Here is a 14,205-nt window from a genome sequence, read left to right as displayed (position 1 = left end):
GATGTGTGTTTTACCTTTGTGTTCTTTGACTTTGGAGTTTTAAGATAACTCCATAGGCATCTTTTCATGCGCGTTACACAGCACCCTCAGTGCAGTGACACAGGGATGTCTTTTTAGACTTCCCAAAGGTTTAAATACTTTCTCTGGGATAAACTATTGTTTCCCAGAGAATGTAAAATGAAATTGACTTTACTAGTCTTTCCAAATCCTTAGACCCAGCACACACCATCTTACAATGGAGTGCTGGAGGGGTTACTTAGTATCCCCTGTGTCTAAAATACTCATGTAGCAGTCAAATGCTACCCTTTCCTATTGAAAAGGCTGGTGGCAACGGTTTTACAACAAACTACCATGATTTTTCCTGACCGCGAACACCGGTAGCTAAAAATCACAGGAGCCATGTTATTCAAGATGGCGCCTTAAGCCCCTTTGTTTAAACGGGTCCTGGTCTTCTTTTCTCGCAGTTTCTTTTTGGAAAGGTCCTTCTAGTGTTTGTCTCTGCGCGCCAAACCAGGTTTGGTCCCCTTGTTCATGTGCCTTTGGCGGGCTTCAGGACTGCAGACCGCGTCTGGCATCTGTGGTGGGCAGGAAGTGAGGGAGGTGCCCGAAACTCCCTGTGCTTAGTCTCCTAGGAGACCCAAATGCACTCTGGCGTGATTGGCTGGCTCACTGTTCAGCAAGGACAGCCACCCTGCTGGGTGAGCGACAGCTATGCTGGAATGAATGGGAGAAAGCTGTTTAAAAGGCGAGTCTCTAAAACTGGACAGCAGAGTCGACCAATGGAACGAAAGAACTGAAGACGAGCTGGAAGAGGACGGCTGCTGCAACTCCTAGACCGTTGGTTTGCCTGGTGAAGACCTGCTGCAGGTCCGAATTGCAAAGCTCCTTCAAGGACGGCTTCTTCCTTTGAGTTGGTGGGACCAATCAACTCATAAGACACCTGGATACCATTCTCAAGGCTGGTTAGGATTAACCAGGGAGAGGGGCACGAGTTTGTGTTCTTGAATCTACAGCTACTGGAACTGAAGTGACTCCATTTTGTTTGCTTTCTTCGACGATCCCGTGCAGTGCACGAGTCCCCCGACGTCCTCCCTCTTGTCCCCACGACTGAGGCTCAGGAACAGCGAGATCTGCAGGCCCTGCCAGGAACAACGACTTCAGCAACATTTGTTTTCTTCATACAAAAGATACTTTGCCAACCCGATTGAGAGAACGCCACTCTTGCAGTGAAAGTTTGTGCAACTTTCCCAATTTACAGGCCTAATCAGCTTGTGGCCCATTGTATGATCCTTTTTCGCCTAAACTACTTCTGAGAACTTTTGCAAAGACCGTTTGATACCAGAACTGCTCTTTCCTATCCAGAACACTAACCCATTGACTTTGGCCTGGCCTATTGACTTGAATTGAACTCTCCTGGTGAACTGAAACTATTTGCACTGCCTAGAAAGTGTATGTGATCTATTCTACTTACTTTTCTCCTTTTTGCTCACTGCTAAGTAATTGAACTGCCATTTTGCTCCTATTTCAGGGGAGCTAAAACTGTCTCAAAAGCTTACAGTTTCGTATTGGAGTGGATTTGTTTTTATAAGTAATGTACCTTCTCCTAGTGAAATGTTTTCTAAATGATTGTGTAATAAATTAATAAGTGTTTTACCAAGAAACCTTGAGTAGTAAGTGTTTACTTGAATCACTGTGATTGGAAGTCCTCTGTGTAACTACTTTTACTGCTCACATTCACTCTTGAGATAAGCCTGGCTGCTCAGCTCGCTACCAAAACCTGTGTGGTACAGACTTATACCAAAGGTTGCTTTGGCTAACACATGTAGTCCTAATTGTGTGTAGTGGTCCCAGAGGGTACTGCCTGCAATTCTGCCTAACACCACCCTCATGCAGGGCCTTAGTCCTTTCATCAAATGCCACAATTCACAAACTCCCCCTCCAACCCCACCTAGTGGGGGCTGTCCACTTTCTCTCCCACCTCTGCCACCATCCACAATATACCAGCGCTTACAACCCCAAACCACCTACAACCCAAGTGCCACCACCCCCTTTTCAACCAAGACAAATTCCCCGTCCGGTTTTGTGAAGGCTCCCTGGCATGGCTTAGGTTTGGCCTCAACAGCCAAGTCATACCCCCTTTCTCGGGCCCCAACCATGAGATCCCTGCCTCTCCCAGCTCTATTTCTAACTGAAAGTCCTCACCACAGCATCATCCATTCCCCCTCCCCTTGGCCCCATGGGTTTTAAACGACGTGTATCACCTTTTATATCAAACAATGGCTGCAATACGTTGTAAATGACAAAGTATTTAAAGATAAACTCCCTTCCTACCTTGGATTTATCTAAGAAAGTTGGGAGTGGTTTTTAAATACAGTTAAAGATTTAGCATTTAAAGGAATTTCCTAAGTGTTTTTGGAAAAAAGTTGCATCCTAAGTGCAATCAAAAAGGTGCCATAGGAAGTAAAACTACGTACAAACAGCAAGTGAATGGGTTGTAAGTTCAACAGCACACAGGGGCAACTATTGATGAGGAGAAACACTGTGTGTGTGTCTACACTTAGATTCGTAAATCTTTGCAGAATATGAGACCCAATTAAAATGACAGAAGAAATTTAAAAAATAGAAAGTTATAAACAATAGCTAACCAGTATTTTATTCTAGTAAAAGGATGCTGTTGCTCCCTGACCTACAATAACAATGAAGATGGTGAGGGTTGAATAACTTGCCCTCACTCTTTGTTATGCAAAAGTAGAATTGTGGCTTTGCTTTCACCAATCTGAACGCAAGACTACAAGTACCATAATGCAAAGATAACACCAAGTCTTGTAACTTGCTGGTGCCTCTTTTCCACTAATCCAGCACCCTTGAAAACGACCGAGAAAGCCAAGAGCCCATCATCTCGTGGCGAGGCGAGAACCAGGGATTCTTCCTACTACAAGATTTATAGCAGTGTACCCAGACATGTTCCTGAAGAGTACACCTTCTCACTTCTACTGCGATGTATGTAATTACCTTGTTTTGCCCTTTGTCCCTTTTAGATAACTCGCAGTCATCACTGCTCAGGCATGTAGCACGGCACAGCGCAGCGCCCTTCTGGGGATTTTCAAGCCCAGCATCAGATGGATCATGTGTGTTCCTGCATGGGGGAATGGGGGTGGGGGTTCTCCAATAGGAGTACTGGAAATGCACCTGCGTCATGGAACTATCTTGCAGCAACACTTCTACTTCTCAGGGTGGTTAAGAATGTAAATTTGCAGGTCCACTTCATGAAGTAGAAGCTATGTGTTACGTGTTAGTGTTTCTAAACTGCAGACTGGGTTCAAAAAGGAGCTCCACCCCAGAGTGGGAGCCTGGGACAATTAATATCGCACTGTGCTATATATGCCAAAATTGAAACATCAGGTATATCAGTGTTGGGTGGGGTGACGGTGGGGCAGTGGCAAGACGACGGGTATTGCTTTTGTGAGGATCCACACCAGTTATATAGGTTGCGAGGGTCGGGAAGGCAAAGCCCGCGGAATGTGTCTTTATCGGGCATCGCTCATAACTGGCTTCTATAGCCAAGACAGAATCCCTTGCATCTGTACTGACTCTGCCTCTGAACTGGCTTGGTGTATCAATTCACTTGCTCCCCGCACCTCTACATTCTTCCTCCTACTTCATTCAGCTCAGACTCCAGGCGGCAAGGCACCAAGCGCTCACTCCAAATGTCTCTCCTGCCACACTTGTTCTCCTTCACTGGGAATGCGCAGTGTGTATGTTACAGAGTAATAACTCTAAATATGTGTATTATAGCTACACTGCACATTCATGGGTATTTATTTTTTTCCCTCCTAAAATTACCATCACGCCAAGGCAAGGCAATCTGAAAACTCAATTCTTCCACTTTTGTCTCAAAAGCTCTCCCAGAGAGCATTCTAAAATGTTGCCATATATGCAAACCATTCACAAATGTTTTGGAGGAGAAGGGGAGGTGGGTGACTGACACAGGTGAAGAAAGGTAAGCGTAGAAGCAAGTGATATGGGCAACGAAACTAAGTGAGGATAGAAAAGCAACTTTGAAAAATAAAATGAGCACCTCAGCAACGACACCGAAAACGTCCCACGTACTACACACTGTAAGACATGGTGTCACGTCCCTTGCAATAAGTAGGTTTGCCAAGACACGCATGGCTATCAACACAGTAAACAAGTAGATGATATTTCAAATTAAAGCCTTCGTGTACAGTAGAAGGCCCATCCTTCGCACAGAGCAAAGTACGCATAAACATCATGAGACAAAACTAAACTCACCTGTTGTCCAAGCTGCCTGCAGCAGCGCGGCTCTACCGCACGCGCGCATCTCCGTAGTAGGCACAGGAGCAAAAAGACAGACCCACCAAAGCACCACACCTATAAAGACGTCTGTCTCCATAACAACGGAAAGAACTTTCTCCACGAGACAGCCCGCGTCATCGTCAACTCAAGAACGTAATAAACGTATTCTGCCTTTTTTTGAGATCACAATAAACTAAGACGCGAACCGAGTCCCCCAATGTTACGAGGTCCGATGTATAAACCGAGAACCGGCACGTTACAAAGACGCCGAAAAACAGTGCATGTCCCGAGACAAGATCTAACACGACAAACAATACTCAAATGGCTTTAAATGTGCAGGGGCCAACTCCCAAAAATACTCTTGCAGATGCAGGACTGCCTGCACGATCCCTGCACTATAAGTCACTAAAAGTTAAAAACTGGTTTAACCTAGTGGCTGCCAATATAATCTAGATTTAGAGTCCCAGCCAGACCTGCAAACATTTTAAAATCCTGAGATTTCTGTTTGTGGTGCACGCCGAATACAACTCCCCTTTGGTGTCACTCTCAGTCTAAAGTGGCACCCTTGCTCGTCTTTTATTTTAAACCCATTTCATTGTTTTCTATATTCATTTTGAACACCTCTTATTCCCGAAATCAAGTAGTCGGTAGAACAACTACATCAGTCTTCTGTTTGAAAATGTGTTACCCAGATCTTAAAATGGGTCGGTGTTAAAAAGTGGGGTTCACCCAGGGCTCTGCAGGGTATCCTTGATCTCCCACCGTATTAAAAACAACCGAGGCCAGCTCGTTTGCAGGCTGTCCTGGTACTTCCACACTGCCTGTGCATCAGAAAGTGCGACGCTGAAGCACGTGATGAGGGCGGCTTGTCCATAATGGGCAAGGGGGAGTCGACCCACTGGGCCTTGGCACCCTCTCGCCCATTATGGAGGAGCATAGAGGCGAGGAGCGATCCCAGTGGAACACCGAGTGCCTCTTCAGCTGCTTTTGCCAGCAGAGGGAGCGCTTCTGGGGTGGCTGAACTGTCAAAGGCAACCCTTTGACAGTTTAGTTCCCCAGCCATGGCAAGCTCAATGAGCCATACTAGTGAAGGCAAGCCCCTGATCAAGCTCACACCAGAATGAATACAACTCTATAGGGAAATTGGCCAAGAGATAGCTTGCAAGGATAACAAGGTTTAATGTGTACAGAATACAAAATATCAGCAAAGGACTCTGCTGCTCGAGAACATTCTGACTCAAGAAAGATTGTTAGTACCTTTCGGTGTCCAGTCAAAGGATCTAAAACAAAAGGATCAAATGCAATAGGGTCGAGTCAATAGGACTGAAAAAAAGGGCGAATGCCTTTTTTAAATGTATATTTTTTTCTGTTTCCGTATAGGAAAAAAAAGTGTTTTTTACGCCAAAAACAGGGGCTCAAAAAAAAAAATTATAATAATTCGACATTTTGGTTTTCGGTTCTTTTGACTCGACCCTATTGCATTTCGATCCTTTTGATTCGATCCTTTGACCTAGAACAGGGGTCGGCAACCCGCGGCTCCGGAGCCGCATGCGGCTCTTTTGCACCTTTGCCGCGGCTCCACGCATACTTGCCAACCCTACCGATTTAGGCGGTAGGATACCGCTTTTTAAGCAGGTCCTACCGCCTACCGACATTCGTGGTTGCACTACGCTTTTTCAGCCTCTGCCTGAGGCCCCAGAGCACTGGGGGCGTGACGGCCCATTTCCGATTTTGATTGATGACAGAGAGGCGCTGGCGTGCGCCAGGCGCACGCCAGCGCCTCTGTCATCAATCAAAATCGGAGATGGGCGGCCGTCACGTGACTCCGGCTCTGCCCTGCTCTGCGCACCAGTGTCTGCAGTGGCAGTGCCTGCAGCCATCCTTCGGGCACTGCTGGTCTCACGGTGCCTAACTTTCACGGGTAAGTTCTTTTCACACGTCCTGTGCTGCAGATGAGGTTCGTAAGAGCCCCCAAAAGTTGGCACAGTGTGAGTTCCGTGTGTACTGGGGCTGCCTGCTTGTGTTTTGAAACAAACATTTTTATTACGTGGGCCGGCTGCCCCCGTTCCCCTGGAACTACTGGGGCAGGAGTGGAATGTTCCCGTGGAGATAATAATGTAAGTACTTGCATAGATGAATCTGCAAGTGCGGCTGAAAATGAAAATAACAAAACATCCGGATCGAGCAAAGTCACTCTCAAAAGGAAACTAAGGTGTGACTGTTTACTTTACACCCCCACTGGGCACGGTAGACATTCTGTCTCCTCTGCAGCTGCTGGGTTCAGGCTTGGTATAGTGTTGGCATGCATCTTACAAAGCTAGCAAGTGCTGCTCACTTCCAAGTGGGAAAGTGGGGACAGTGCTCGTTGTTCACCTTTTGCTATTTCTTACTTGTTTCTCTAATTTGTTTAATTTTTCTTGCTTTGACTTTTGCCATTCTTTTTTTCCTGAATTTCTTTCTTTCTGAATTTTTTCTCTTCAGCCATCTCACCTGTCAATCCTCCCTTTTTCTTTGACCCTTTCATCTGCACCCCATGATTGTGCTGCTGTTTCTGTCTCCCTAATGTGGGGGAACTGGCAAATTTTGCTATGGGGCCCTCTGATTTCTAATTACGTCCCTGTTTTGGACCCCTGTAGGCCAGCCATGGATAAAGGCAAGAAAAGAAAAATTTCTGAAGAAAACAGAGTGTTTAATGATACATGGACAGAATCATTTGCATTCTCTACTGACAAGACTGGTTTACCAGTATGCTTAATATGTGGTGAGAAATTTGCAAACAACAAAAAGTCGAATATTGCAAGACATTTCCAGAATAAACACACAGCCTTTGCTGAAAAATATCCAGATGGAGATGAGAGACGAAAAGCCGTTGCAGAACTTATGAGGAAGGTTGATAGGAGCAAAAATAATTTCAAGAAGTGGGTGAAGTCTGCAAATTCCACAACATATGCTAGTTTTGTAGCCGCTCAGGAAATAGTCAAGCACGGGAAGCCGTTCACAGATGGAGAGTATATAAAAGAAGCATTCATTAAGATTTCGGAACATCTATACATGGACTTCAAAAACAAGAATGAAATTGTGCAGAAAATCAAAGACATGCCTCTCTCTGCGAAGACTGTTAAAGACAGAACCCTAAAAATGGCAGAAAACATTAGCAAACAGCAAATTCAAGACATTAGTTCAGCTGTGGCGTACTCCATCGCCTGTGATGAGTCCAAAGATAAAGGTGATATTGAACAAATAGCGCTGTTCTGCCGATATGTCAACTCTTTTGGGCCACAGGAAGACCTGATTGAGCTGATACCACTAAAAGGCCAACCAAGGGGTGAGGATATCTGTAAGGCTGTCCTGGACTTTTTAAGTGCTAAAAAAATAAACACCAACCACCTGGTCTCAGTGGCTACTGATGGGGCACCGAGCATGAGAGGAGCACAGAAGGGCTTTATGGCTCTACTGCAGAAGGCACTGGGTAGAACGCTGCTGTCATTTCATTGCATCCTGCACCAAGAGGCATTGTGTGCTCAAACATTTCCCCCCGAATGCACAAAAGTGATGGATGTGGTCATTCAGATTGTTAATAAGATAATGGCAAAGGGTTTAAACCACCGCCAGTTTCGTTTGCTATTGGATGAGGTGGAAAGCACATATTCTGACCTCCTGCTCCACAACAAGGTCCGGTGGCTGTCCAGAGGCGAGGTGCTAAAACGCTTTGTCACATGTTTGGAAGAAGTAAAAACCTTCCTGGCCAGCAAAGAGCTCACCTTTGCTGAGCTGGAACAGCCAGAGTGGCTGGAAAAATTACATTTTATGGTAGATATGACAGCCCATCTAAACACGCTAAATACAACCCTTCAGGGGAAAGGAGGCACAGCCCTGCACATGCTGGAGGAGGTTTTGGCATTCGAGCGCAAGTTGACAGTGTTTGTCAAAGATTTCCAGAGAGGTACACTGTCTCACTTTCCTTCTTTGAGAGAGTTCAAACAAAGTCATGATACGATAAATTTGGAATATTTCAAGTCTGCAATCACCGCAATTCAAAGCTGGTTTGGGAAACGATTCTGTGAGTTCAGAGAGGAAAAAAACACATTATCCTTCCCTGTCACTCCCCTGGCGATCGATCCATCCCTATTGAATATGACTGCATTTGCAGGTGTAAATCAACCTGATCTTGAGATGGAACTGGCCGATATAGCCGACAAAGATATATGGGTGTCCAAGTTCAAATGCTTAACCGCTACTCTTGAGGATGTTGCCCGTCAGAAGGCCATTCTAGCTCAGAATCATAAATGGAGTGATATTGAAAACCTTCCCAAACAGGACAAACTTGTATTCGAAACATGGAATGCCATCCCCGACACTTATATAAACATGAAAAAGTATGCATTTGGAGTCCTATCGATCTTCGGTTCCACATATGTATGTGAGCAGGTCTTCTCCAACATGAACTATATTAAAAACAAACATCGAACACGCCTCACAGATGACAGCTTGCAAGCCTGTGTGAAAATGAAGGTGACGTCTTACAGCCCTGATGTGCAGACACTGAGCACTGAGGTTCAGGAGCAAAAGTCCCATTAACCAGGTAAATTAAATATTTTAATTAGCTATTAATTTGCAAAAATATATTTTACATTGTTAAGTGAAAGTCCTCTTTTTGTTCAGATTGACAGCTGACTGCACGATCCTGTATATATAGTTTAAGCAGGTAAGAAACAATATATGCAGTGTTATATTTGTTTTAAATGTCGCAATGGTTTTGCGGCTCCCAGTTTTTTTTTTCTTCGGAAACGGGTCCAAGTGGCTCTTTTTGTCTTAAAGGTTGCAGACCCCTGACCTAGAACCGTACCTTCTGAGAGGCCAGAGCGTCACAGCTGACATCACACATAGGGTCTGAACCCGCACAGATGACTGGCAAGACATTATAAATGATGCTGCTCCAGGTTCGTTTCTCAGTCGTTTGTCGATTCCCGCGTGGGTCAGCTGGGCTCATCTTTCCATGAAGGTCAGGTCTCATAACTTACATTGCGAAAACAATGATAATGTACTAAGCCTACTACCACATCACTGTGGCATGCACCTGGAAGCTCGGGACTGGTGCCGGGGGAAGGGAGGAAGAAATACTCATACTGACCCACACATTCTAGGCTTTGTTGATACCACTCCTCTCTCACTCAAGGCTTCCACCCTCATTTTAATGTATAATTTATCCCTTCCTGCACCTCGTGTTACAAAGGATGTATTTTATGCTGAGGGTTGAAACAGTCGCACATACTTCGATCTTTTATGGTCACTTGGTTTATGCTAGTGCCTGGGGGGTCACTCCCCAGCATGGAATGCAGGGATGTGGGGATCGGGTCAGTGGTGTGGGCTCTGGCTTGGCTGGGCGGGGGTTAGAGGCCTGCTAGCAGCTTGGTTGTGATGAATTTGCACTGCGAGGAGCCTGTTGTCTCGCAGCCTTGCAGGGCGCATTCCTCCCAATCATACCAAGTGTTTGCAACAGAGAAGGGACACGGGGGAAGCGAGCATCCATAAGAACTGGTGGTGCAGAACTAATGATCGGGTCTATTTGAATCCTTCCATGAAGCTAAGCTTGTGTACGACTGTTCATCTGTCATAATTACAAAATGGTGTTTCTTTCTATGCGCCTTCTAAGGTTATGCATCTATTGTTTGCGCTACATTATGTCCGTGCCGAGTTTCATAGTGCAGTCCCCCCCATGCACTACACAATTTCATAGGGGATTTGCCTTACCTAAAGTGCCTAGGGGGGGTGGGATAGACTAATTTCCATCCCAACACTAGGCTGGGGGCGTTTTGCTTCCCCAGCCTTGCATAGCTCATTGAAAATGCTGGCTGGGTAACTGCATGTTTGTAGGTGCAAAGGGGCGCTCCTGCGTCTCCTCGTACACAGAGCAGGCTGGAGTGGGGCATCTTGTCACCCATGCTCAGGCCCCTACAAAGATGTGCTGGGGCCAGGAAGCTTCCTGATTCCTATTCATGCCATCAGGTGCTGGAGCGCTGTGGAGGAAACTTCAGGACCGGCAGCAGAAGGTACGTTTATGTTCATGTATTTACAATTTCAATATGTGTATGGATACGTGCATGCTTGTGTTGAGTCAAGTGTATGATGGATGCTTGTGTGAATACGAGAGTGCTTGCTGTGTAAATGTGTGCGTGTGCATGCTGGCCCGTGGAGCCGATTTTAGCGAGTGGGGGCAGGAGGGTTGTACATCAAAGGCATTTTAAAAATACCTTTGTTGCACAATCGCACTCCCCACAGGTCAAAATCAACACTCCTTCTGCAGAGCTGTGGGGCCCAAGGGATAGGCATGTCATTTTTTTTACTGGGCATCTAAGATAGATGTCGAGTAAAAAATACCATGCCTGAACCCTCTGCCCCCCAGTGCCTCGCAACACACAATCACATTGTGTGTGTGTGTGTGAGGCATTGGGGCAGGCATAGCATTTATTACTGGGTATGCCCAATAAAGAATACCAGGCCAGTCCGCTGGGATTGCTTGTGAGGCACTAGGAATGTCATGCCTTACCCCTAAGCCCCCCAGTACCCCGCATGTACACATAATTACTTATCTGTGCATGTGAGGCGCTGGAGGGCCCTGGGGCAAAGCATGACATTTATTAATAGGCATCTACAATATATGCCCAGTAAGAAATGCCAAGGCTGTACATTGGGACCGCAGCATGCATCTGTCCCCTGGGCCGCCCCAGCACCTCGCACTCACATAATCACATTCATAATTAATGTGATTATGTGAAAGTGCAAGGCACTGGCGCACCACAGAGCAGACATGGCATTTTTTTTTACTGTGCATGGTTGATAAAGCAAGCAGGAGTGCTAATATGGAGTAAGACTGGCATTTTAATGCAGCCGGTCTAGCCATTTCTTACTGTGGCATGACTTTTTGTATTGGGCATACCCCCCTCCCATAAATGCAGTTATATTGGCAATGTACTAAAAGTAGCCGCATTTAACTGTAGGCGGCTTGCAAATCACCGCTATTACCTGTAAAAAGCATGCAAAATCCAAAACTCCGCCCTCCCAGGCAGGGGTGTTCATAGGTCTGGAAAAGATCAGGGGCTAAGCTAATGGCGGGGACTGGCGGGATTCGGGGCTAGCTATAGCCTTTTGGTTGTAGTCCCTGAGCTTCTATCCGGGGCTACAAACCAAAAGGCCAGGGGCTATAGCCCACTTTGCCCCCCTAGCAACGCCTCTGCTCCCAGGTACTCACCAAATGCCCCCCTTCACCTCTTGGCATACGGCCCACTCACTCCCCCCCCAAATCCTCTTTTCCTCCCCAGCCCTCTCCCAGTTATCCAGACTAATCACGGTTATGAGAAAAGGTTTGAGCTCTGAACTTAGTACCCCAGACCCTCCCCCTACCCCCCAAATGCACATGGTGTCCTCTGTCCCCCTCCCCATCTCTTGCCAGATGCCATTGCAACCTTCCCCCGCCCCCTCCAAATAGCATCCCCCCCCCCTTTGTTTTCGGCTAGCCACAGTTACCTCTAGCAGTGAGAAAAAAAAAAAGAAAAAATGCAGCTGTTTCCATTTATGAAAAGCCTCTCTCCTGCATGGGAGATCTAGCTAGAATTTTGGGAGAAGGGGGCACCCCCTTCTCAGTGAAATATATTTAAAACTACTGGACGCAATAACCCCACACTCCTCCCGAAAATCGAGTCAGCGCTTCTTGCCCAAGTTGTTTCATACCTGGTCAAATTCCATCCAGCAGTTTTTGCTGGGTGCTGCGCAAAAATGTGAACTCTCTATGGGGAAATTAATGAGGAGTAGGCCGAAACAGTGTTTTTTTAACTTTCTAAATAGCTTTTTCATTTTTGAACTGATCTTTCCCAAAATGTCCTGTCTCGGGGGTAGGGTAGTGACAAACCTTTTGTTTGCAAAATTTCAGACAAATCTGTAATGCGTGTCAAAAGTTATCAACAATTAATTTTTCAGGTTTTCCATGCATCTCAATACTCACTATATTGTGCTGTCCGCCGCACTATACATTTTTTTTAAATTTATGTAGAATAGTCAATTTGAGCCACGTCACACACATTCCACAACGCCACCTAGTAGCCATCACAGGAAGTTCACCTCTCAGTTCTGAGCCACACCAGCAAAGCATTGTGGGTATGCAAATTAGCCCCAATGCAAATCTTTTTCTTCAGGAAAATTACTGCAATGGCTACTAGGTGGCGTTATGGAATGTGTGACTTGGCTCAAATGGATTTCTCTGTCTAAATAAGTAACACCTGCCTCCTGGGTGATGCCGACACCCAGAAGCTAGGTCTTAGCTCCTACAAGTCAAACCATATATACCATAAGCCATACATGCATTCTTTACTGGGCCATTGTTCAGAACCCCCTCTCAGAAGATTAATCAAGAACACCTGCATAAAAAAGAAAATAATAATAAGAAGAAAACAGGGGAGGAGGACATAGGAATCCGGGCGTGTTATCTTCAGCCAAACTGACCCTGTATACATTCACTGATGGTGTACCTGTGGGGGCTTCTCAGTAAATGTCAAAAGGAAATGCTGCACCTGTTTGACAGTTCTGTTCCTCAGCCTTGCATATCCAATAATCCATGTAAAGCCAGCGGTGTTTTGCTTCACCAACCTTGCACGGCCAATTGGGGATGCTGGCTGAGGACTTGCATGTTAGCATGTGATAAGGAGGCGGCGCTTCTGCGCCTTCTCGGTCATACAAACGGAGCGGAGCACTCAACAATCAGCGCTCCAGCTATTGCGCCTGTGCACGAACCAGGAAGCGCTTGTTGCTTCCTGTTTGTGCTACGCCGGAGCTGAATCGCTGGGAGGAAACATCAGGACTGAGGGAGAAGGTAATTTGTATGCATGTGTGTATCCTTGTGTTGTGTGTAAGAAGTGAGTTTATTGGTGTGTGAGAATGAGCGAGTGCATGCTGCGTGTGAAGGTTGTGAATGTGTGCGTACACGTTTGTACTGGGTAGTGGAGCTGATTTTAGCGTGACGGGGTTGTTGCACAACGCCCTCTCCCCACCAGTCAAAATCAGCACCATCTGAGAGACGGGGAGTGGGTGCAGGCAGGGTATTTTTTTACTCGGCATCTATGATAGACGCCTAGTAAAAAATACCATGCCTTTCCCTTGGCCCCCCCAGCGCCTTGCATGCACACAAGCATATTGTGTGTGTGCGCAAGGCACTGGGGGGCCTAGAGGGCAGGCATGACATTTTTTTCCCTGAATCTAAGATAAAGCAAGCATGATAAGTGTTATTATGTAGCTAAATCAGCATTTAGATGCAGCCAGTCTAGCCATTTCTTATCGTGGCATGACATTTTGTATTGGGTATCTTTGATAAAGCAATCAGTTGGTGAGCAGATGCAAGTGGATCTAGATCACCGGGCCCAAGCCCCACCCAACTTCTTAGCCCTGCATCTTCCTTTCTGCTCTTAACTCTTTTATCAATGGTATTCTCTCACAAGGGTATATGAAGTGAAGGGCAGATTAAGAAAAGAGCAATTTCGGTTTGCACCTGTTCGGACCAGCAGTACCCAGGGGCCTAACCCCGGCTCAGACAACAGGTAAGCGCGCGTCGACATGCGTTTTCTGCCTCGGTCCCCACAGGCCATACCCAAGCAACGCCATCGCCCCTCTTCTAAGACATGAATTACACAACGCAGCAACCTCACGGACATCAGCCTGCAGCCCATCAATACCCCCTCACCATCCGCAAGACAGAAGTAGATGCTCGCAAACGTCCACTCCGCTATCAACCATGCAGCAGACATCACTGACCTTATCACTATACACGACCGTGACACCCATCTTCATCACAGGGACCTGGCTGACACCCACCTCCACCCACATCCTACACGTCCTTGTCTA

The 14,205-nt window shown here is 46.3% G+C and overlaps 2 protein-coding genes across 3 annotated transcripts in view; one reads left to right on the top strand and one right to left on the bottom strand.

Moving 5' to 3' along the window:
- The window catches only part of ACSL3 (acyl-CoA synthetase long chain family member 3), a 3,215,977-nt gene that overhangs the window by 3,191,983 nt on the left and 9,789 nt on the right, over positions 1-14,205 (bottom strand). The window contains exon 1 of one of the 2 annotated variants that reach the window (XM_069618145.1): positions 4,294-4,378. The exons of the other annotated variant lie outside the window; for it this stretch is intronic. The gene's annotated coding sequence lies outside the window, so the exon portion shown is untranslated. Of the gene's footprint in view, positions 1-4,293; positions 4,379-14,205 lie in introns of those variants that run through there. 2 annotated transcript variants of the gene reach the window in all.
- LOC138492903 (general transcription factor II-I repeat domain-containing protein 2-like) lies at positions 6,961-8,895 on the top strand. Its single transcript, XM_069620209.1, has one exon. The coding sequence runs from the start codon at positions 6,961-6,963 to the stop codon at positions 8,893-8,895; it is 1,935 nt and encodes a 644-aa protein (XP_069476310.1).

This window comes from Ambystoma mexicanum, chromosome 10, assembly GCF_040938575.1.
Source record: "Ambystoma mexicanum isolate Mex_15411 chromosome 10, UKY_AmexF1_1, whole genome shotgun sequence".
Classification (NCBI taxonomy): Eukaryota; Metazoa; Chordata; class Amphibia; order Caudata; family Ambystomatidae; genus Ambystoma; species Ambystoma mexicanum.
This window is presented reverse-complemented; position numbering and strand designations above follow the sequence as displayed.

Bases quoted from the DNA above. Each gene is read 5' to 3' on its own strand.
- LOC138492903 (XM_069620209.1), top strand. From the start codon at position 6,961: ATGGATAAAGGCAAGAAAAGAAAAATTTCTGAAGAAAACAGAGTGTTT.